General features: G+C 46.8%; 1 protein-coding gene across 7 annotated transcripts in view; it reads left to right on the top strand.

The window, feature by feature from the left end:
* Nucleotides 1-22104, top strand: part of MAPKBP1 (mitogen-activated protein kinase binding protein 1) — a 95475-nt gene that overhangs the window by 20403 nt on the left and 52968 nt on the right. For all 7 annotated transcript variants that reach the window (XM_072038766.1, XM_027459095.3, XM_072038763.1 and 4 more), the window contains one exon: nt 5441-5532. In XM_072038766.1, coding sequence (XP_071894867.1) covers nt 5441-5532 — 92 coding nt within the window. The remainder of the gene's footprint in view (nt 1-5440; nt 5533-22104) is intronic.

The raw sequence follows: 22104 nt of genomic DNA on the forward strand, positions 1-22104 counted from the left end.
ACTCTTCTTCTTGGAAGAGAGAGCATCAGACTGACCTAAAGATGAGAGATGCACTGTTCACTCTCTCTTCCAGTACAAGAACTACGAGGCATCAAGTAACATTCACAGGAGTCAGGTTTAACACAGGCAAGAAGAGACAGTGGTTCTTGCAGCACGTAACAGGCTGGCAAAGCTCCTTGCCAAAAGACGGTGTGAATGCTAAGCTTTTAAAGACACAGTGGGATGATTTCATGGTAGAGAACTCTATTGAAATAGGTTAAAAACTGAGAATAATTTTCAAGTGGGAGATTGACAGGAGGTGTGGGAGACTCAAATTTCCTTTCTCTGCACTTCATTTTTCTCCATGCATTTGTTTATAATACTGTTCTTTCTAACTCTTTCGCATATGGCTGCAAATGGAAACAGGAACCAGCGTTTGATCCAAGATGGCCTATCCATGAAGTCCTGAGCAGATGCATCTGCTCATGGGACGTGGTTTTCCCAAGCCGTAGCCTCCTGCCTAATGCTGTAGGCATTTGGGTGTGTGGGCAGCCCTGTACAGTACCACCATTTTTTCTCTCCCCGGTGGCCTTTTCATGCACCCGAGGGTTGCATGTATCCTCTCAAAGAAGCTTTGTTTCTTTATTTCCATGCTTAAGTAAATTGTGTATGTAGAGAATGGTGAGGTTTTGGGCCCAGAAGAGGGTGTGTACAGTAGTAGAAGGCAGGGAAGCAAAGTCATCAAGTCAGAAAACTGTACTTTGCTCTCAGCATATGGCTGTGGGAAAGAGGGACTGAGATACTACTCAATTCCTGCTCAGTCTTTTGCTTCTGGCCTGGGGAGAGTGAGGGGGTAACGGCATCACTCAGCCTACACGTGAAACCCTGGGAGGGCTGCCTGCTGTTAAAAATGGTTTTCTCTTGAAAAGTTTCTTTTCATACCTTTCTTTGAGGTGAAGCTGGACTGCAGGACAGTGCTGGTGGGCAAGCAGGTGTGGAGGAGTGGTGGCAGGCTGGCAGGAGGAGCAAAACCATGTCACAGAGCCTGTGAGCTCTAGATCAGGCAGGCAGTACGCTCGCCGTGACAGGATTGCCCTCTGTGGCATCCATTTGCCTGGAAATGATTACTGTGCTAGATGGGCATGTTTCAAAGAGCGAGTTCTTTACAGCTGCTGCTCTCTAGAAATGTCTGGGTGTTCACGCCATGGTGTCTACCTCCTGTGCACCTTGCGTGGCTTTGCGTGTGGATGGTCCCAAAGGGGTGCGAACTGCGGGAAGGAGGAGAGTGTGTGCAGGGAGGGGAAGAGTGGGACGGGGAACACTGAGCTGATCCTTAAAGGATTTCTGTGTTGTCCTTGTAACATGTGGAAACAATTGCTTGTGGTTAGTCTTTCAAGTTCCCCAAAACAGCAGGAAGAACTCAAACAAGTAAGAAACTCACGCTCTGAGAGCTGGGAGCAGCTGTTCAAGTGTCTTGTTTCCTGAAAAGACAAGCAAAACTGGCAGGGGCTAATTTAGAGCAGCCTTTCCTAAAGGAAGGCAGAGGTGGCATGGCTCTGTCACAGGTGTGTGTGGGCTTCCACTCATACTGTGAGGGACCATGTCTGAGGGAAACAACGGCTGCTCTCAGATGTGCTTTGAGATCCAGTGGGGATTGCACTGCTGCAAGGCTTCTCCTCTACTGGGAGGCCTGGCTGTATAAAACACCTTTTGGTAGCTGCAGATCAGGACTCTGCTCGTCTGATCCTACCAGAGGCAGAGGGGCTGTAGGAGCTCTCTGATGATGTTTGGATCTGAACTGGAAGGAACAGAGTAAGTGATCTGCTGAGGCACTAAAATTTATTTGCCCACTTGTGCAACTCTGAGCAGCTGAATTTAGATCCATCTGTAAGATGGATGAACGTCAGGTTTTACAAGACAGGTGTTTGCTCTGCACCTGAAGTTCTGTTTTCCATTCTTGGTGACTAAGGGTGTGTACTGAGCCTCCAAATTTGAAAAAATTGACCTTAAAGAGATGGAGACGAGGTGGTCAATAAGTAGATAATTTCAATGCAAAGTGAACTCCAGGAGAATGTTGCATGTGGTTCAGTTCAATAACACTTGCAAATCACTTAGAGAACTGTGAAAGTGCCAAATACTATTAATAGAGGCCTCAGGATGAAGTAACAAATGTGGATAGTCAGCCACCTTTCTGGGCCTTTAATTTAGGGGCACAAAATTACAGGTTTCGTCTTGCAATTGTTTCCTGGCTTGGGCGAGGGTGGTGAGCTGGCCCACTTATTGGATGGGATGACCCGAGCAAGCAGGGACACATCTGACGATTGTGGGCAGCAAAGTGGCCCAATGTGGGAGCTATTGGTAACAAACACACCCGCTTCCCCCGTCTGCAGTGAGACCCTCCAGTCCTGTGGTTAGCTCAGATCACACTTGGAAAGAGGTCAGGGAATTTCGTTCTGCCCGGGACATGCTGAAGAACCACCTGGGTGACGTTATGGGAATGGCAGTGGCTGTGTGGGATTGGGAGACTGCTTGCTACGTGACAAAGTGAGTTCCTGCCTCATTTTGCCATAACTTCACAAGTGGGGTAATGTCAGACCTGTATCGACAAGTTTACCCTTTGCTGACAAATCTTAATTTGAGATTGGGAAGTAAATGTTGGTGTACCCCTGTCCTAATTAGCTATACTAATTATTTCTTTGTTTTGGCTGGCAAGTCAGAAGGAATCCGGTTTACACTGCATTGCTACCTATTGTGTTTTTCTCCCAGAATTTTTTTTAGTCTTCTATCAAGCTTTGTGACATGTGACTCAACTCTTTCCCTTATGTCAACTAGACTGGAGGCTGGTCATGGAGGTAAAGCTGTGGTGCCTTGTGGACAGAGAGGTGGGAGTAGAGCTCACAAGTTTCATAAGACCCATTTTTAAATGTGTTCATCCTACTCTTAAAGACAAGTTGTTTTTCATGCCTAAGGATTATTACTTACACGTGCTGAGGTGTTGTAAGAGCATCTGTTGGATAAGGCACACAGGGTTGCCTTTCAGACTGCTTGCTGGAGAGGCAGTTGCTGTGTCAGTGCTGGTGTGAGGGAAATGCCAGAAAGGGAGGGGGTTGTTGGGACAAGTGGGATGAGGGAGGAAGGAACTGTCCCCTCCCTTGGGAGCAGGAAGCTGTGAGATCAGCTCAGCTGCAGCATAAGGTGGCACTGGGGGTGTTGAATGTGTGTCCTGGCAGAGGAAAAATAAACCTGTTGGAGAAAGTAGGTTGCTGACCTGCTGCTGAGTGCTATTAGCTGCATAGCCAAGGTCAGGTAGCGCCTTTTAGGACAGCTGCAGTTACAGCCAGCCTGAGCTAAAGCCTGCGCTGAGCAGCGTGAGTGCAGCATTGCTAAATTTGCTGTTTGCTGACAGCATCGAGTAATTGGTGCCTTATCTAGATGGGAGCACTTGAATGGCACGTATCTCTCCCACTTCCTCCTTCACTGTCAAGTACGTGGTTTCTATGGGAATTCAAACTTCTCTTCGTGTGATGGGTTGGGAGCTGACAGCATGAGCTGGAATCTCAGCAAATTCTTCCTTCTGTGCACTTAGGAAGCTACTCAAACAAGGAATGTGTTGACGTATTGAAACAAACCTGGAAGAGTAGATATCCCACTGGCCTCCTTTTCTCTTTCCCCCCCCTTTTTAAGGAACAGTAAACTGAAACAAAACTATTTCCTTGCTTTACTGGCGAATTTGTAAATGCATTTTTAATTGTACGTTCTAATGCTAAGCAAAAATCCAGTGGAATTTTATAAAAGCAGTGGTTCCAGAGATGCTCATCTTGTGAGGAAAGGAGGCAATTTGGTGTTTTCTTACGCTATCTGAAAGTATCTGGGGTATGTCATTACTAAAAGGGAAAAAAAGACTGAGTTGCTCCAGAGGGCAGGACATGAAATCTTGCACTTTCCGTGTCACTGGTTTGAAGCCAGCCCAAATTGGAAGCCACTTGAAGCACAGATGGCTCGTTTTAAGCGAGCTGGTGGCGCCTCGGCCCTGCTTTACCTGTTGAAGCAGGGTGGCTCCATGTGGGGTTGCTTTTATCACCTTCTCCAGTAACTTGAGCCATGGGTTCAGAGAGACCTCGTTTCTTCACCCTACAGCCAAACTCTTCAGGGCTGGTAAGCTGCACTGTCAGGGCAACGTGGGGAAGCCCGCCCTGCCCCTACCTTTTTTGCTACACGTTGGTGTAAATGCAAGATGCTGGTCTGCAGGGCAGCCATTAATGATTGCAGTAATTATTACAATGGGGACTTCTTATGCCGCGTCCATGCCTTAAGGCCTTAACCAAATATAACTTAGATGATGATAATTAAAAACAGAAGGCTGTGACCCAATAAAATCCATGAATTTGGCAGGGACAGCAGTTCTGAGGAGGAATGTATGCATAAAATATATAATAAATAAAATCAAGCTGTGCAAATGTAAAGGAAAGAGAATACTTTCGCGTCTGTCAGAACAATCCCAAGGCTGAAAATTGCTTTTTGCTCAGAGGCTGGGTCCTTTCATGTCACAGACCAGACTTTGTGCAGTGTAATCTCGCTGCAGCCTTTTGCTTTGGGAGAGTGCTGAATTCTGATGCTTCCTCTGCCAGTGTGCTCCCTGAAAGGTCTTAGTCCTCCCTGTCACCCCCCCCCAGTTTTTGTTTTTGCTAGTCCTGGCTTCTTGCCTCAGAGGCCTGACTCCGAATTTCTGTCTTCCAAGTAGCTCTTCCCAGTGGCATTTCATTTCTTCTCTTGAAATAGTTGGGATTTTTGCTCGGGGAGAAAGCAAGCATTTTGGATTGCTGTCTCTTGAGTGGGCCATTGGTATATGGGCTTGTGAACCCGATAGTGTGAGCTGTTCTCTCTCTTGAGATTCCTGGGGAGGGATGTGTTTGTCCAATGGATCTGGTTTCTAGTTCAAGCACTGTGGGAAAAAAATGACTCTTCAGCTCCTATGAATATGGGACTGGGACCACACTGAACCACCTACCACTGGATGGAGGAGATAAAGAGAGTGGGGCAACCTGGAAAAGATGTCCAGGAAGATAACTGTGATGCAAGTGGTTTGCTGCTAGTGCTGAGAGGATGGGAATTGCGGGGCAGTGAATGTGCACCCCAGCTTCTTGCTCTGTACTAATTGCTGCATGCAGTCCTCTGCAATATTTGGCAGTGCTCTGACACAGACACAATCAGTGGATGCATAACTCCTTCTCTGTACCCCGGCAGTATTTCAGTATGCCGATGTTGAAGATAGAATAGGGTTAAACACTTGTTCTGTGCCTGGGTGCATGTCAGTGAATTTATAGGAGCTCTGAATTTCTGGGAGCTATGTTTCTTCTCAGTGCCATTATAGAGTGCCACACCATCAGCATCTGTTTATGGGTCCATTTGAACTGCACTCGTATCTCATAATATTTCTTGATTTCTTTTTCACATGCACTAGGTGACCTTGGAGAAGGTGTTGGGGATAACTGTGTCGGGAGGCAGAGGATTAGCCTGCGACCCCAGAACTGGCCTCGTTGCTTATCCAGCAGGGTGAGTCACAAACTACATTCTTCAAAGCTAAGATTAACCAGGATTGATAAATCAGCATAAAGATCCAGGGTGTTTCCAGGATGGCCTTCGACGGGGAGACTATTTACCATTCTGTAGTCTCTTAGCACAGGAGAATGATGAGCATTAGCACTGCTAGTGTAATTAGCAAGGGAGAAGGACTGCATTTTACCTGATGAGTTTTAATGGTATCCCATTTATGGAATCCCTTTCCCACCTCTTGCCCTAAGCTAGGTATTAAATACATTGTGGGCTTTTTAACTATGCTCTGTAGTATGCTGACCTTGCACATAGCTCAGTAGGATGCTCAAGCCAGTGAGTACCTAATGGAGCAGGTGATGCTTTATGTGAATTGACAAAAGCCGCCTTGTACACGCCCTACAATTCAGAACTTGCTATGTTTCTCAACCAAATGCAGAGAAAGATCTCAGGCTGACAGCCCCTTGCTTGGAGGTTCTGTGGAGTGCAACCCATCCATCAACTGTGGTCCAAGTGTAAATAGAGATATCTAGATGGAGACACTGGTGGACAGCAAAAAAGATGCCTAGAGCAAGATAGCTGAGGGCTGGGGAGGTAGCTTTGTTAGTTCCATGTTTAGCAAAATCAGAGACATCCTGGGCCAGATCCTGATCTTGCTGAAGGTGGAGCCTACTCAGAGAGTGTATGCCTATGGAGGAGCAGAGCACGTCAGAGTTGCTGGTCTGTGGAATGGGATTCATCCGAAAGAAGGTAGCGCCTGAAAAATTGTAAAAGTACTGTGAGAGAGGCAGGCTGATGTCTTAGAGGGTATTTTGAAAAAGCAAGGGAGGAAAAATGTTTTCAGTACAGTATTTACCTTGCTGTTGAAGGCATGACTATTGAGATGGGAGGCGACTATGGCTGAGATGGGCAGATATGATACTGCAGTGGAAATAGATTGGGTAGACAAAAGAGTGACCTTTCAAGAAAAGTCTTTGCTGCCCAATGTGGTGCCATGTGAAGATGTTCCAGCTGGCTCTAAACTGGATTGCTGGAGTCCATATGAGCTTGTCTCTTTCTCTGAGCTAGTTTATTCTGATGGTCAGCAAGCTATGGGAGAAGAGAGAGGGTGGTATCTCCAGACAGCAATGCATAGGCATACTCTTAAATATGAAAGCTGAAATTAGAAGAAAGGAACTTCCACGAGAATTATGGATGATGTTTTCAGTCACCCAAGAAACAGGATAGCTACACTTGAGGTTTCTGTGTATCTTGCTGAAATAAGAGGTGGGGTCAATAAAACTGGCCAGAAATTTTTGCCCTTCCTGGCCAATATTTTAGTTCACAGAATTGTTGTGATTGGAAGTGACCTCTTGAGATCATCTCAGCCAAGCCCCTGCTCAAGGAGAGCCACCTACAGCAGGTTCTCCAGCACCATGTCCAGGCAGCTTTTGAATATTTCCTCAGATGAAGGCACCGTAACCTCTCTGGACAGCTTGTTTCTAGTGCTGGATACTTACACAGTGGAATTTTTCTTTCTTTTCTTGTTTTCAAAAAGAATGTCATGTATTTTCACTTCTGCCCATTGCCTCTTGCTCCCTCTGTGGGCACTGCTGAGGAAAGTCTGGTTCCCTCTTCAATCGAATCTGATGTTTACACACATTGATAAAATCCCCCTGAGCCCTATTCTCCAGGCTGAACAGCCACCTCTTTTATAAAAGATGCTCCAGTCCCATGGTTATCTTTGTGACCCTATGCTGGCCTCGTTACAGCAAGTCTGAATTTTTCCTGTATGGGAGAGCCCAGAACTGGATGCATACCCCAGATTTGGACTTGCCAGTGTTGAGTAGAGGGGAAGGATCTCTTCCCTTGATCTGCTGGCAATGCTTTTCCTAGCGCAGCCCAGAAGGCTGTTTGTTGGCTTTCTTTGTCACAAGGGTGCATTGCTGTCTCGTGATCAGCTTGTTGTTCCCCAGGACCCCAAAATTTTCTTCAGAGCTGCCTTACACCCAGTCAGCCTCCAGCATGTACTGGTGCCTGAGGTTATTCCTCCTTAGGTTCAGGACGTGGTGTTTCCTTTTGTTGACCTTCATAAGGTTCCTGTTGGCCCAATTCTCCAGCACGTCCAGGTTGCTTGGAATGGCAGCACAGCCATTTGGTGTCAGCCACTCCTTCCAATTTTGTATCAGCTGTGAACTTGCTGAGGGTGCACTCTGCCCTGTTCTCCAGGTCATTAATAAGGAGATGAAACAGTAACGGCCCCAGGAGCAACTCCTGGGGTATACCTCTAGGGATTTGCCCCAACTGGACTTGGTGCTGCTGATCACAACCCTCTGGTCCTGGACATCCATCCAGTTTTCAGTCCACCTCACTGTGTACTTACCTAGCCTGTACTTTGTCAGATTGTCTCTAATAATGTTATGAGAAACTGTGTAAAAGGCTTTATTAAAGTTCAGGTAAACAACATCCACTACTCCCCACTCACATGCCAAGTTAGTCACCTCACTGTAGAAGGTTATCACGTTGGTTAAGCATGCATGATTTTCCCTTCATAAATCCATATTAACTACTCTTTATCATGTTCTTGTCCTTCATGTGGTTGCAAATGGTTTCTAAAATTAGTTGTCCCATCACCTTCAAAGAGATTGAGGCAAGGCTGACCTGCCTGTAGTTTCTGACATCTTCTTGTGCTTCTTGAAGGTGGGAATGAAATTGGCCTTCTTCTAGTACTCAGAAACCTCTCCCAGTTTCCATGACCTTTCAAAGACCATTGAGAGCAGCCTTGCAATGCCATCAGCCAATGGTCCTAACTATGAATAGGCCAGTTTGATTGTTATGCCAAAGCCTTTCAGGAACCGGAGATGGTGAAGCTGCAGTCTCAGCTGGGTAAGATTTATCTGGTCAAAGGAACTTCTAAGCTGGGGTGACTACAGACTGTCCTGCCTGCCCTGTTCTCTTCTGCCCAGTGCATGCACTCCTTTGTCAGGAGACCCTGGGAGCAAGGTTTCTGTTCCTTGTTAACGCTCATTAGCTGTGATGAGGGGAGCCATGTCAGCGTTGGAGGCGTATCAACGGTGAAGCCAAAGAGCTTCCAAAGGACTCTCACATGGACTTCTGAGAGAGTCCTGAAGGTAAATACAGCTGAACAAACCACAGTTTGATTGCTTTCTCCTAGTTTTTCTGCAGTGTATTGAAATGGATTTTACTAGTTGAGTCTTACAAGGCCATTTTTTTCCTCCTCTTACCATGGTGTGTGTGGGGGTGTGTGTATGTGTGTGAGGTTCTTTTTTTCTTAAAGCATTTTATATAGTTAAACTAAAGACATTTTGAGTTCTGCATGTGTGCTTGACAGCATCCTTTATGCTTGAACTCTTCAGAGACATGCAGATATATTCCAGTGTATTGCCTCTTCCTCTGAATCTTTTCTGACACTGAATTTATTCACACTTGATAATGAGAAGGAGAGAGAGAAGAAAGCAAGTGCGGTAAAATTAGATGTTTTGGACTCTTGGATAGCTGAAGATAAATGAGTTCTATTAACAGTGATCTCTTATGAGCTGGTGCATGCCAAACACGAATGTAATCAAGCTTGAGGACACCTGGGGATTCTTTTGGATAATTAAAAGGCTATGTGATTCCTTAGGGCTTTACGGAGGGATTCTTGTTCACACTTGTTGGTGGTAGCATCTCTTGGTCTGGGCCGGAAACCTATGGAATATACCAGATATTTTGTAAGAATTTGGTGGCTTTTATGACTTGCTGCTGTTGTGCCACAGCTAGCCTGTTTTGTGATGTTGATGTGATTTGCTACAGTCAAGACGATCTCCTTTCGCTAGCTTAACCTAGCATTTGTTAAGAAGTCAGAACGTGAGAGGGGTATGGGTGCAGACCTTAAAAGCTGATACAGGTTCAATTTATTACACTTTTTCCCTTCCCATTCTTATTTCTAGTGGATTTATCTCACCTGGGTGATTTGCAGGAATCCTGACATAACTAGTTCATTGGCTTTATTTATTTTTGTTCCTATTTGTTTGAATTTGCTGGACACTATAACTTCTTACATGAGGCTGATTTTGCAGACTGAGTACCATGACCTGTCCTTGCAACTTGGTCATCTTCAGCTGTGCTCCAGTGATTTCCTCAGCCTTCTGCTCATCTAGTGAGGTTTTGTAATCCTGACATTCAGAAGCTTTACTCCTCCAATCTGTCGTACCTCCAAAAGGTGAATTTACGTAACATCTCTGTTTTCCTAAGAACTCTTTCAACATGCCTAGATTCATTTGGCTGAGATCAAAACAGTTGCCACAGGCATCCCGACTTATCCAAACCAGGCATATAAATGCTTGTTTGAATGAGGACTTGTGTATTACAAGCTTTGGTGTTCTTTGAACAGGATCTTACTCTGGTCTCTGGTTTGTCTAAAGCAATTTTTTAAAATACAATGCTTTTCTGGATTTTCTCTTTCCTGGTATTTTTGAATCTCCTGAAAGTAGCAGTTCCCAATGCAATCTGAGCTCATTCCAGCTACACATTGGTGCCAAAGAGCTGAATGTTACTTTTTTATTTTCTTTTCCTTCTCACTGGCTTTTGAACTTTTTATCCTTTTTCTTCTTTGACCCTAATGAGGTTTTCAGTCCTCCAGTGGCAGCTTTGCTGCTCTGGTATTGTTTTAGTGTGATGCTTGTGTTATAGGAAGCTTTTTTCTTCATGCCTGCCAGAAAGGCTAAAGGCACAGAGTGCTCCAGATATTTTAGGCTACCACTTTCATATAAGGCTGTTGTCTTGGGAGACAAGACAACATACAAGAGAAAATTACCTCCTCCCCTCCCCTAAGGTCTTACATCTGCTGCCCATGCTTGCCTGTTCTTATGCTGACAAGTATAATAAACCCAAAGTTGCCTAATTTGATCTCTGGTAGGGTTATGCGGCGAGTGACAAAGTCAGCTTTGTGGGAGGAGTGAGGGGGGACAGAAATGTGTTGAATATTTTTGTTTCTTGTGGCAAGCCTGGTGCTCTGTCCATTTTTTTTTTTCCAGTTTGTTTTCCACTTCTCTTTTTCTCTGTCCTTCTTTCATTTTGGTTTATTCTTTCTTCCTCTCCCCCCCCAGTAGCTAGTTGAGGTTCTGTCTCCTAGAAACAAGAATGGAAACAAAGCTTAGAAAATCCTCTGAGGTTACTGATGACTAGCATTAAAAAGGGGGGAAGAAAAAACAAACCTTTTGAAAGGGGAAAATATCTATCCATTTAAATTCCACACCAGCTACTTAGATAGCTTAAAGCAGCTTATCTATTTTTTGGGGGGTGTGTTTGTTGCTTTTTGAGCCTTGTGGGCTGGTGTGGCTGTTTTTATTTTGCTTCTCTGTATTCCTCTTTCCTTGGCTCGCAGTTGGTCATGACAGCTGGTTGAGAACCTTGTCCTCATGTGAGATACCTGCCTGCCGGGGAGAACAGCCTGTGCTTTTTCCTCTGTAGGAGCAGGAAAGTAGTGCTTTGTGCTGTTCAGTGTACAGTGTCTAACTAACACTCTCATGTTCTGGCCAGCTTAGGCCACTCTCTAGCTCATCAATTCTTAGCTCTTCTGATAGAATTCATTTATTTTTTTTTTTAACTTAGTCTTCCTGCTGGGGAAATCTGTATTTGATACAGAGTGCATGTAATGAGTTGACGATCCTCAACCTTCAGCTCAGCCATGGCTCTTCACCAGCTGAACCTCTAAAGCCCGGTGTGAGTTTAATACAGTCACTCCCCTCTGAGACAGCGATCTGAGTTTCTTTGGGTTTCTCTCAGAATTGACTGCTGCCAGTGCAGATGCAGCCCCCTGGCTAGCTCTGTGCATGTGCAGTACATTTTCTGAACATGGGAATTGGGCACCCCCATGTTCTGTAACCATTTCCTAATGATCTACCCTTGCTTGCAAATGGGAAGAGGGGACAATAAAAGCAGGAGCTAAATTATCAAACTTAAGATGAAGATACTCACTCTCTTGTCCTGCTGCTATTTGCCACAAAATCATGTCTAAGAGCTAGACTTTTTGCTTCAGCTTTATCGCCTTGTATTTTTAAGATAGGACAACTAATACCCAGGCCTGAGTACTGGTACGATGTGTTCACAGTCAGAAAACTGCATGGCTGTCTGAGTCAAATTTTGTTTTACTGCTACTGTTCCATGCATGTTGGACAGCAGGGCAGCAGCCTCTCCTGTGCCAACCCGTGCTGCAGCAGCATCGAGCCACCATCTCTTGTTCTCATTTCACTTTGTTTCACACTGCTCCACCCCTCATCCCCGGCAGATTCACCGTTGAACTCCGTCAGCCCTCCTGAGTCACAACACCCCTGTTCCCGGTCCACAGATCCAAGGAGGTGAATGCCAGGTCCTGCAGGAGCAGGGCAGTGACAAAGGTCTGTGTCACAGCAAAGGGAGGAAGGGGAGGAGCACAGCAGGAAATGAGTGAATCGCTTTTAATCCATCCAGGAGTCTGCTTAGCATGTGTGGAGCTCTCACGTAATTGAGTGGTAAAATCCCACTGGAAGCTGACGAGTGAGGACTTTATTTATTTATTTATTTTCCAGAAGTGGTTGTTGGTTTGCTCCCAAATACCTCTCTCCAATTCCAGTAGACAAGCTGAAAGGCTAAGTGGTTTCCAGATATCCACATGTGGAGCCTCTTGGAATGTCTTACTCATCATTTTCCATCATTATATAGATAATTTATTATGTTGTGCAGTAATCAGTTTAGAAGAATTTTCCTTTACCTTAAGTTGCATAAAACCCACAATGAAAGAGTAACATTAAAGATAGACATTGCGTAACGTTGCAAGGCATGATGAAGATGTTGCTGTGCTCTTTTTCTTTTTTCTGTAAAGTGGAAGCATTTTGACACCTTATGTACTGAAATGAATTGTGAGAAGCAGATCTAGTAGAGGACTGCTGGTGACCAAAGCGAAATTCTGTTTTGAATTGGGATCTTCTCAAGACTTACAAACATCGTGGCCAGGTTAGAATTGGTGGCTACGTGGATCAATGAAATCCTAAGGTGACAAACATTCCTGCCTTTCTTCAGAGCACATTTTTTCTTAACTAACAGATCACTTTGCTTGGATGCTTCAGTAGCAGCAGGCTGTAGAAAGCTAGAGGTGCACAGAAGGGATCTGCTTCTTTATGGACCCTTTGTCCATATGGACCCTTCATATGTGTGCGGTTTGTGCAAAGCTCTGCAGCTTTGTGCAGGTACAGCTCTTCACTCATTTTTCCCTAGTGTAAATGGTAATGCTATTGAACCCTATCCCATGTGCAGCTTGGGGTTGGTACAGGGACACTAAGATAGTTGAACTGCTGGATGGCCAGTAGATAAATGCAGTCCTGCTGGTGCTGGCTCCTTCAATTTTACTTCACTCAGACTTCCGAAGAATTTCTGAGCTGCCTTTGTATGTACACTTCTAAAGGAGGATCCTGCAGTATTGTAAAGATTGTAGAAACCTACCCTAAAACAAAGAAATCTGTGGTTCAAGGCAGATTTCATCTGCTTTTGCCACACCAGAGGCAGCTTATTTTGTCCTTTTAAAATGGTACAGTCACCTTCCAAGGGTTAGACCTTTTTCCTCCTCCCTGTTTCCCAGGAATCTGGGCTGTTGTTAATGCGCTTCTTCTATGAGGATACTGTGGTTGCACATGCCATCTGGGGAGGCTTTCCAGCTGGCAGAGTTGTGCTTGTGGACCCAGAGAGGAAGATAAGAAAATCCCCTTTGTTTAGATTGTTAAAAATAACTTGAACTGAAGAGCTGTGACTGCAGCTGGGTTTGAGTTGGGCCTTTACAACCGAACAACACAGTTTTTTTTCTATGCCAAAAGTGAATACCATGAGGTTTCGCTGTCCTGAAAGCATCCAAAAAGTAGGCAAACCCATCCCTCCCTCCCTTCTCCAGTAAGAGGAGCTCCTTCAGAGTGATGAAACAGGGATACGGTTTACCTCTTAAAATCTTTGGAGGGAAAGGGTATTTCTCCAGAGTGCCACACACCAGTCTAGCCTTCCAGTTACCACAAGCTGGATCACTATTCTGTCACGTGTACCAAACAACCAGCTGTTAGAGCCTCGGGACAAACAGAGCTGAAATGTGACACTGTCCCAGTTACTATTCAAGGCTCTGGCAGCAGGAGTTCTGGCATGGCATCTTCCCTCAAGCTGCCAGGTACCAACATGCCTGCTTATCCCTGTCCTTGCACAGAAGCCATGTGCTACAAATCTTTTCTTCTGAAGTGTTCCCTTTGCACATTGACTCTGCTCCCGTCCCGTCGGGGTGAGCCTGTGCTTATCTGTGTTTACATGCTTCCTCCTTTCTGCCAGGCACCAGCAAGGGCTTGCAGAGTGCAGCTGTGCTCAGCACAGCGCACATCCTTGCTGCTTACATTCCTGTGTGGCTGCAGGAACCCCTGAAGTGCTGAGGGAGCAGCAATCTGCCCTTCTTCCTGCAGTGCTTTCAGTGGGAGGAACCTGCCTGCTGACCAGTGATACCCACCCTTACCAGGCTCACGGACTCAACAGCTGAGGTCTGGTGACTCTTGGTAGCATAGTAGAGGTTTCACCAGCCACCCACAAACAATCCAAACCAAAACTCTCAAAGCCCTAATAGGAAGCCTTCACCTGTTAGGGTTGCCAGATGGTTTTGGTGTTTAGACTGAATATAGATGTTATTTTTGAAAGAATGTTCCAGTTGTAATGAAACTCTTTGGGATAGGTTTCTTATTCATTCACCAACAATTCTTTGGGGAGAGAGTGAATGAGCAGGAGCAGCTACCTATTCCCTGAATAAATCATCTGTGAACAGTTCCTTGCCCCTGGTAGGCAACCCTGCTTTTTGCTGAGGTGGTAACTCTCTTAATTCCTTCTTCTCTTCCCTGCCTTGAAAACTGGAGGTTGGGAGCAGGAAAATATTGTTTTGTATTTGGGATGAAGGTGAGAGTTTGTTTGAAAGACATGAACACTTCTGAAACAGTCTGCAGTAGAGAAGAGGCAGACCAGATTTTCTCAGTTCTGCAATATGCTCTTTTTGGTCTGCTGTGGAGCTGGTTAGTAGAGAAAATCTCCTTTAAATCTCTTTGCTTCTCTCAGCTTGCACCTTTTTCTAAAAATAAAAGTACCTTTTTTTTTTTCTCCTTTATAGAGCTGTAGATAATAGGAGCTGGGTATTAAACAGATAACTGAAAGGTGCTGTACTGTACAACAGTCTTTGCCCTTGCTACTTTGGATGCGCTTCTCCCAACATCACATGAGAGAACACGAGAGCATATTTATTTGCCATTTCTTTGATTATTTAAAAAAAAATAAAAATAAAAAAAATCACTGTGTGACTGTGCTCTCATGTCCAGTGACGGAAATCTTGGGGAGGGGAAAATCCTGGGGAGAGACTTTTTTCTGTGCATGATGCTGTGGTGGTGTGAGAGAGCCCTAGGTAAAGGTGGGTAGTGTGGGTAGGGCAAGTCTGGGGGGGGAGCTTCAGCCCTATGCCTGTGTCGGGGGGCCAGAAGAAAGTTTATGTTAGAATGTGGGTTCTGGCTGCTGCCAAAAATGCTAGTGATGAAGAAAGTGAGAGAAGGGAAGTGGGAACACTTTTATCTTTGCAAGACTGCAATGAAAATTCTTGTGACAAAGAAAAAGCACTTCACTGCCCTTGAAGCTTTCCTGTGCTGGATTGCAGAGGCTGTGAGCAGGGAAAGGTAGGGCAGCGTGGAGGAGTCCTGCGGGTTTGCTGCTGTGCAGGCTGCCTGACAAGCTGTATCAAGGAGATCTATATAATACATATTTGCTCCTGCATCCATCGTAGTTCCAGGGTAAATATTGGTGTCCCCTCAACATAAGAATGTTACTGTGCCTCTCAGAGTAGCTACAACAGCTGCTCTTTTAATGATTTTATTCATCATGTCTGACTTCAGCCTCCCTTATTTATCAACAGAAACATTGGTTGTCCTCACTCTTTCACCATGCACTAAAATGTGCTAATTACATTTGAATTTTAAACTGGGAGGTAAGCTAGAAATTAATCCCCTGTGGATGGGCAGTTTGTTACTTTGTGCTTTGATCTCATTAACCAAGCAGTCCCGTAGTGAGGGTCATTCATAGTTTATGCGCAAAGAAATTAGAAATCAGTGAGAGAACAAACATGCCTGCTTTATTTAAGGACAGCTCTGGTAGAGCTCTGCAAGTGGGAAGCTTTGACTGATTTGGCAATCTATTGCGTGTCTTTGGGATGGGGAAGAGGAGCAGTTGCAAAGCTTGGCTATTTGGGAACACGCAGGCCTTTTTTCAGCTCGATGCCCTGCAAGCCCCTGGGGTTTGCCGTGTCCTGAGAAAGGAGGGGGCAGGCTGAGAGCTGTGTGCCTGCAGGTAGCAACCTGCGTGCCTCCCTACCTGCTCCGTGCCCCTGGAGCAGCCCAACCTCCCAGCAGCCAGCGCCTTGGTGCGGCAACAGGACGGGCTTGTGAGCCAAATCCTAAGCTTGCATAAGAGCGAGGGGGGGGAACGGGGACTGAACGGCAAAGTCTGGGATGAAAATGAGATACCAACTGCCTCGGCTGAGCTCCACCCTCTCTAAGAATCTCAAAACAAGCTCCGTGTCTCCTGGCAACCTTTACACAAATTGTGGAGTTTAACTTGAAAGAAGTATGTGGAGTCCAAAGTACCTCGCCAGGTGTGAACAAGGGGGAGTGCTCATTTCCCTCTTCCTGGAAGCCCTGGCACTGGGGATAGTCTCAGGTTTCAGCCATGTCAGAAAGGCAAGAAGTTAAAGGTGAAGCAGCATCCTGCTCGACAGGATGGCTAAGAAGTGCCAAGAAGTGTATTTTGTTCATCGTGAGCATGCCCACGAGTGCAGTGATTATTGCTTAGGAACCAGACACAGGACCTGGCACTCCCCGCGGGCCAGCGCTGGCGGCTGCACCCCACAGCGTGTGCCCAGTGCCCCAGCCTGCTGCGGGCACTGCCCGCTGCTTCTGCTGGCAGCCAGGGCCTGGCAGGGCTGGCATCAGCTAATTCCTTGTCCAAATTCCAGTGCTGGTCAGCACGCTGGGACAGTGCTGCTCTATGCACTCCAACCGTGCCACATTTCTGTGACGCGGGAGAGGTGTATGAGGAAGCAGAGGGATCTTATCGTGGTTGCTTCTCCTTCCAGGAAAGCTGTCTTTTCAGGTCTTGTGATAACTACTGCTCATTAGCTATTCTGAAAAAAAATCTGAGTGCGGTTAAAGTACTCTATATTATCTGAGCTACAGGCAAAGCAGAGGTAAATGCTCATCCTCCATTAAAGCCCCAGCTGTCACAGGGCTCCTACAAAACACAACGCAGGCAGAACTGAGTTTTGTCAAGCTGAGAACACCTGAGCTGTGCCTGCTTGGGGAAGCAAGCTCTGAGCTTTTGGGCCTTGGAGCATGGGTCCTAGCAAACTTCTCCTGCCCCCTCTTCCAGCAGCCTGGGCTTGGAGGGCTCTGGAGCAGGCAGAGTTGGCAGGAGGCTCCCTTGCCGGGGCTACAGCAGCTGACTGCTGGGAGCAGGCAATTCCTTAACGCCACGCTGTCAAAGAAGCGGGGTTGTTTCGTCTCCTCCGCTCCTATGTAGATACTGTGGGAATTATGCTTACCGAAGCATTCAGAGGGAAAAGCTGCTCCAGTTTTTCCGCTGCAGCGGAGCTTTTGCTGTGCCTGCTCAGGAATGCAGGCGAGAGCAGCACTGGGTTGCTGGCTGCCCCAGGGGCCTGGCACAGCGCGTTGCTGCCTGCCCCAGCCTCCGGGCAGGGGGGCTGCGAGACAGCCCTGCTGCTGCCTGCTTCTGGAGGGTTAATTAGATGAGACCAGAGGGGAGTTAAATTGCATTACTCCTTGTTTTGCTCTCGTGATCGATGCCACTGTAATATCTGCTGTGCTGAATGCTAGCGGTAACGCAATTACAGCCCTGAGGCAGCTGCCAGGAGCTGCCACGTTCGTCTGCCCCAGCTGATGAGTTTGCTGCATTGAGCTTTCTCCGTGGTGCCCAGGAGCTGCTCTGGCATGGTGAGGGAATCCTCTGGCTGTGCTTGCTGCTGGAAACAGAGGTGTTGGCCAGTTGTCTGCAAGTGGGATGTGGTTTTCCTCTGCGACTTGATTTAAAAGGAAGAAATTTCAGCTTTCGAGGCTTTGTGACATGGTAGGGACTGCACTTACAGGGAAGTCAGCGCAGACCTGCAGTGTAAATCTAGATGCTCTCGTGTAATGCCAGCCGGGGCTGTGCATCTCTTCAGGGAGCTGCTTGCTCCCAGGAGTGTGCCTCGGGGGGAGCTGCCAGCCTTTCACAGTGTGCAGTTGGGCCGGAGAGCTGAACCTGCTCACGGCTTGGTGGCAGATTTCATGATTCTCCAGTAATTTGCTTGTACACTTTGCTTTTCCAGATCTGTGTTATTCTTGCCTTCTCCTCTGAACGACTATTTACTTTTTATTAAAAACCAAGCTTTCTTTTCTTCTCTTGCCTTTGACCATTTCCTCTTCCCCTAGATCTGTACGTTTTCTTTCATCTTCTCCTAGGCATTGCCTTTGGACTTTGCCTATAAGCATGCTGAGTGTAACAACGAGGAAACACCCCTTACATATACGTGTGTGTGCGCATGCAAGTCAAAAAGGCAATAACTTATTGTTAGTATAACTGAAATCTCAGAACTGTAATTCAGGAACCAGTATTAATCTACCACTAATTGTTACATGAGAAAGAGAAGAATAATGCGTTAGAATACTTCTATACAGAAAGTCTCAGTAATGGGGATAATACAGCTCAAACTGTAACACATTTCTTCATTTCTGTCCCTTGTGCATGGTGTTATGCTCACCCTTGTGTGCTTCCTCTGGATCTTCAAAGGCAGTAGCTAGAGGGGAAGACTGTAAGTGTTCAGGCTTTGTAGTCCTTCACGGGGAGGAATATGATGTGGCTGTGGCTGACTGCTTCTTCCTCACTCCAGGGTCCACTTGGGGTGATTTTTTAAATATATTTGCTAACATGCTTTACACCTTTCTCTTTTCTAGCTGGTCTGCAGCTCCATGTTATTTCTGAATTCACTTTGTATGGTGTCTTTTATGCAGGTTAGATATTGTTTCTTTGTTCCTCCAGTTTTGTCCACCCCAGGTCTGTATTACTTTTCTGACCATGGGTGAGTTGCCCAGAGCTGTGGGGTCTCTGCTGCCAAGCCCGTGCCTCACCCCTTATCACCCCACACCTCTACTGCCCTGTGCAGCATCGCCGCTCTGCTTCTGAAGGCCTCAGCTATCACACCGTGCCTGCATTTCTCTCCACTACATCCCTGTGTTGGTTGTAAATATCGCATTCTATGTAAAGTATCTGCTTGTTTCTGTTATTTATATAAAACTGTGGCTGTATCACATAAAGGTAAACAGAAGTAAAACAAATGAGCCACAGACACCTGGCCAGTTAGAGAAACTGCTGTCACAGCTGACCCAAGCGAAACAAAGCTGTAGGCAGGTCAAGAAAAGTTCAGACAGAGCAAGCGCCACAAGCCTGAGGGCTTTCAGGCTCAGTGCAAAGCTCACAGCCTGGTGCTGAGAATGGCAATACCGTGTTACAGGGCTACATCGTTTGCAGCTTCTTGATGTTCATCTTCCTCCCCCAAACACAGGGGTTTTGGCACCTCGGGTTTTTCACTTGTGCTATAGAAGACAAATCTGGGGCTGTCGGCCAGCTGCTGATGGAAGAGGGACTGGCTCTTGGGAGTTAGAGGAGGGAGGGTGGAGCATGGCTGGGGAGCAGGAGATCCCTGAAGCAGGTGTCTTGGCTGCTCTGTAAGGACTGAGAGCTGTTCTCCTCTGCTTGTTGATGTGCCTGTGGCAGCCGTAACTCTGCAAGCCCTCAGTGTACGGAGACAAGCCCTTTCTCGAACATGAACAACAACACAGTGCGCTGTGATTCCAGAGCATCCATCCTGGAAGAAGTTGCATTCAGTGCCCTAGTGAAAGCTCTGGTTGGTTGCTTCAATCATCTTAGTAGCACCTGGGACCAGCCAGGTTCTGCTCAAGGCTCCATTTTCTGCTGCTTCTCAGTCTCTTCTGCCTAACTGATCAGCACAATTCCTTGTCATGAACTCTCAGGGAGCCTTTTATTCCTCTAGCCTTCCTGTCATCAGTTGCTCATTGCTTTAGCCCCCAGGGCTGCTGCTGCTTTGCAGCGTTCAGTGGGTGTTTGCCAAGAGCACTGAAATAAAACACAATTCTGCAACTCCTACTCCCAGCCCAGTCGATTTAAAAGTTCGTGTAGGTGTTCTGCTGGCATCGCTCGCTCGCCTGGAGGGAAGTGAGTGGTTTTGGAGGGAGGAGGAGGAATGTGGACTCTGCTTTATAGTCAGTCATGAGCCACGTGTATATATACACGTATGTACGGGTGAAGGAGTATGTAGGGGTGCACATGCATGTGTCATCTGTGCCGTATGTCCTTTGAAGCTGCTCAGACGTGCAGGCTGACACACAAGTCAGTGTGTGTACGTGTGGCTGCTGCTTTGCCTGGCTTTGTTCTGCCTCCCGCTGCTACAGGCAGGAGGAGGAGAAGGGATGTTCAGCAGAGGAGGTGGCTTGTCCTCAGGCCCGCTGGAAGAGAGTTTTATCCAGGTTCCTAAGCAGCACGATTCTAATCCGGGAGGTTTTTCTTCCTCTCCTGGCTTTGGAGCATTGAAGTGAACGAGGATGTTTTGAAGCTGAAGTTCCTGCTGAATCACTGGTGACCACGCAGCCGTGAGCCGCAACAATTAATTTGAGTCATTTTCATCTTCCTTGCAACTCTAACAATTCCCGGTTAATACACTGCTTTAGACTTAGTCTAGGTTTTCCTCTGAGCTTGTTTCACCCCTCTGTTTCCCCCGCACAGGTTTCTTGTCCAGATCTTTCACAGTGGCCATGTGGCCCAGCTCTACTCCCCGTGAGAGCACTTTTGTTGAGTCTCTGGCTCCAGCGTGGCTGCTGGGGAGTTGAGTGTGACTTACACGTGGGAGGCAGGACCTGGCCACCCATCGTGTCCCTGCATCCATTTTGTGTGAAGTTTGGAGCCTGGCTTTGTTTTCCTGTATCATCATCCTGTGCTTATGCTTGGCCAGTGTTAGAAGATTGCCAGTCTTAAAACTATTCCACCCTGCCCCTTAGAAAAAGACCTTGAAGTAACCTAGCCTCGGAGGTTTGTGTGTTTAATTTTCCACGTGGGATTGTTCCAAGGGGATGAGGATACACTGAAGAGAGATCAGTAGCACCAGTTGGAAATAATTGTGGCCAGTGCTAATGGGAGGTAGTGCCCTTGCTCTGGTATGAGGCAGGCAGGACTCCTTCAGCCCCCCAGGTGTTCTTGTTAGAGCTGAAACTTCAGCGCTGTCTTTTTTATGGAATAAGAGGGGCCTGGATCGGCAAACACTCACAACCTCTTCTCCATTTTAGATCTTTTTAACCACGAATGCCCTGAGGTTTTGGACGTCTTATTTTATGGTATCTTGGGCATCTTTTCAAATCTGTGTATCCGTTCACTGCCACCTGCAGCTGAAGGCCAGGCACGTAGCTGGTTGTTTTAAAGAAACAGTCTGGTAGATGTAGAGGGGCTGCTGAGAGCTGCCAGTGGAAGTGGTTCACCATGCACAGCAGGAACCTGCACTGTCAGTGTGAAAGGCAGGAGCACCCAGCTCTGTCCCCTCGTGGCCTCTTTCTGTGGAGGCCAGCAGATCCCCTAGGCACAGGTTTTTGGGAGGAGCACTTTGAGACTGCCGTAGCAGGGGATGCAGCAGTTGTCCTCCTGCACGCTTTGCCCTTCTCAGTGCATTGGAGGATGACTGGGAAGTGAGCTGGCGCTGGTGTTACCAGATTGCTGCTGAGGACGGCAATCAGAGCACTGCCCTGTGGTTATGCAAAGCCAGTGGCACTGGGCAGAGGCCACTAGGCTCCTTCATCTTGTGTTCCCTCAGACACGTCCAGGCTGGGCTATCAGTAATGACTGGTGTGAGTTCAGGAGAGGCTGGGTGGCAGGGGAGCAGAGGCTGCCTTTGTCCCTTTGAGGGTTATTTCTACAAATCCTTCTTGTCAGGTCTGCTCTACCTTCTGGACTGAATGTATTGCGTTGCTTTCCCTCTCTACGTGTGGGTGCAACCAGATTTTCATCGGATTTCCTGCTTCCATTATATGTGACGGAGAAGACCTGTGGCAAGAAACGCCCTGTGCTGGCTGTGTGGCAGAGGAAGCTGTGGGGACCAATGCTATTTAGCAAGCTCCCCATATGATTTCTCCCATTTTTGTCAGAGATTTTGAAGAGAAGAAACCTGAAGGCACAAAGCTCTACATTTTTATGGGTTGGTTTAAATACACGAGAGACTTGTGCAGGTGGGAGCTAAAAGTCAGTTTGGCTGAGGCTGTGCTGATGCTGGTAGATGGGTCAAAACCAAGAATCTTTCTCCCACTGGCTTAAGGTAGCTCTGATTGCCAAATTCTTGGAGGCTGGAAGAGCAGTCTGGAAAGTATCTTTACAATCTGCTGTGTTCTTCCCTAGGCCTGTGCTTTTGGCTGCTGTTGGAGGCAAGATACTGGACCTGAGTTTGATCTGGTGTTGCCA

This window comes from Anas platyrhynchos, chromosome 5 (genome assembly GCF_047663525.1).
Source record: "Anas platyrhynchos isolate ZD024472 breed Pekin duck chromosome 5, IASCAAS_PekinDuck_T2T, whole genome shotgun sequence".
NCBI lineage: Eukaryota > Metazoa > Chordata > Aves > Anseriformes > Anatidae > Anas > Anas platyrhynchos.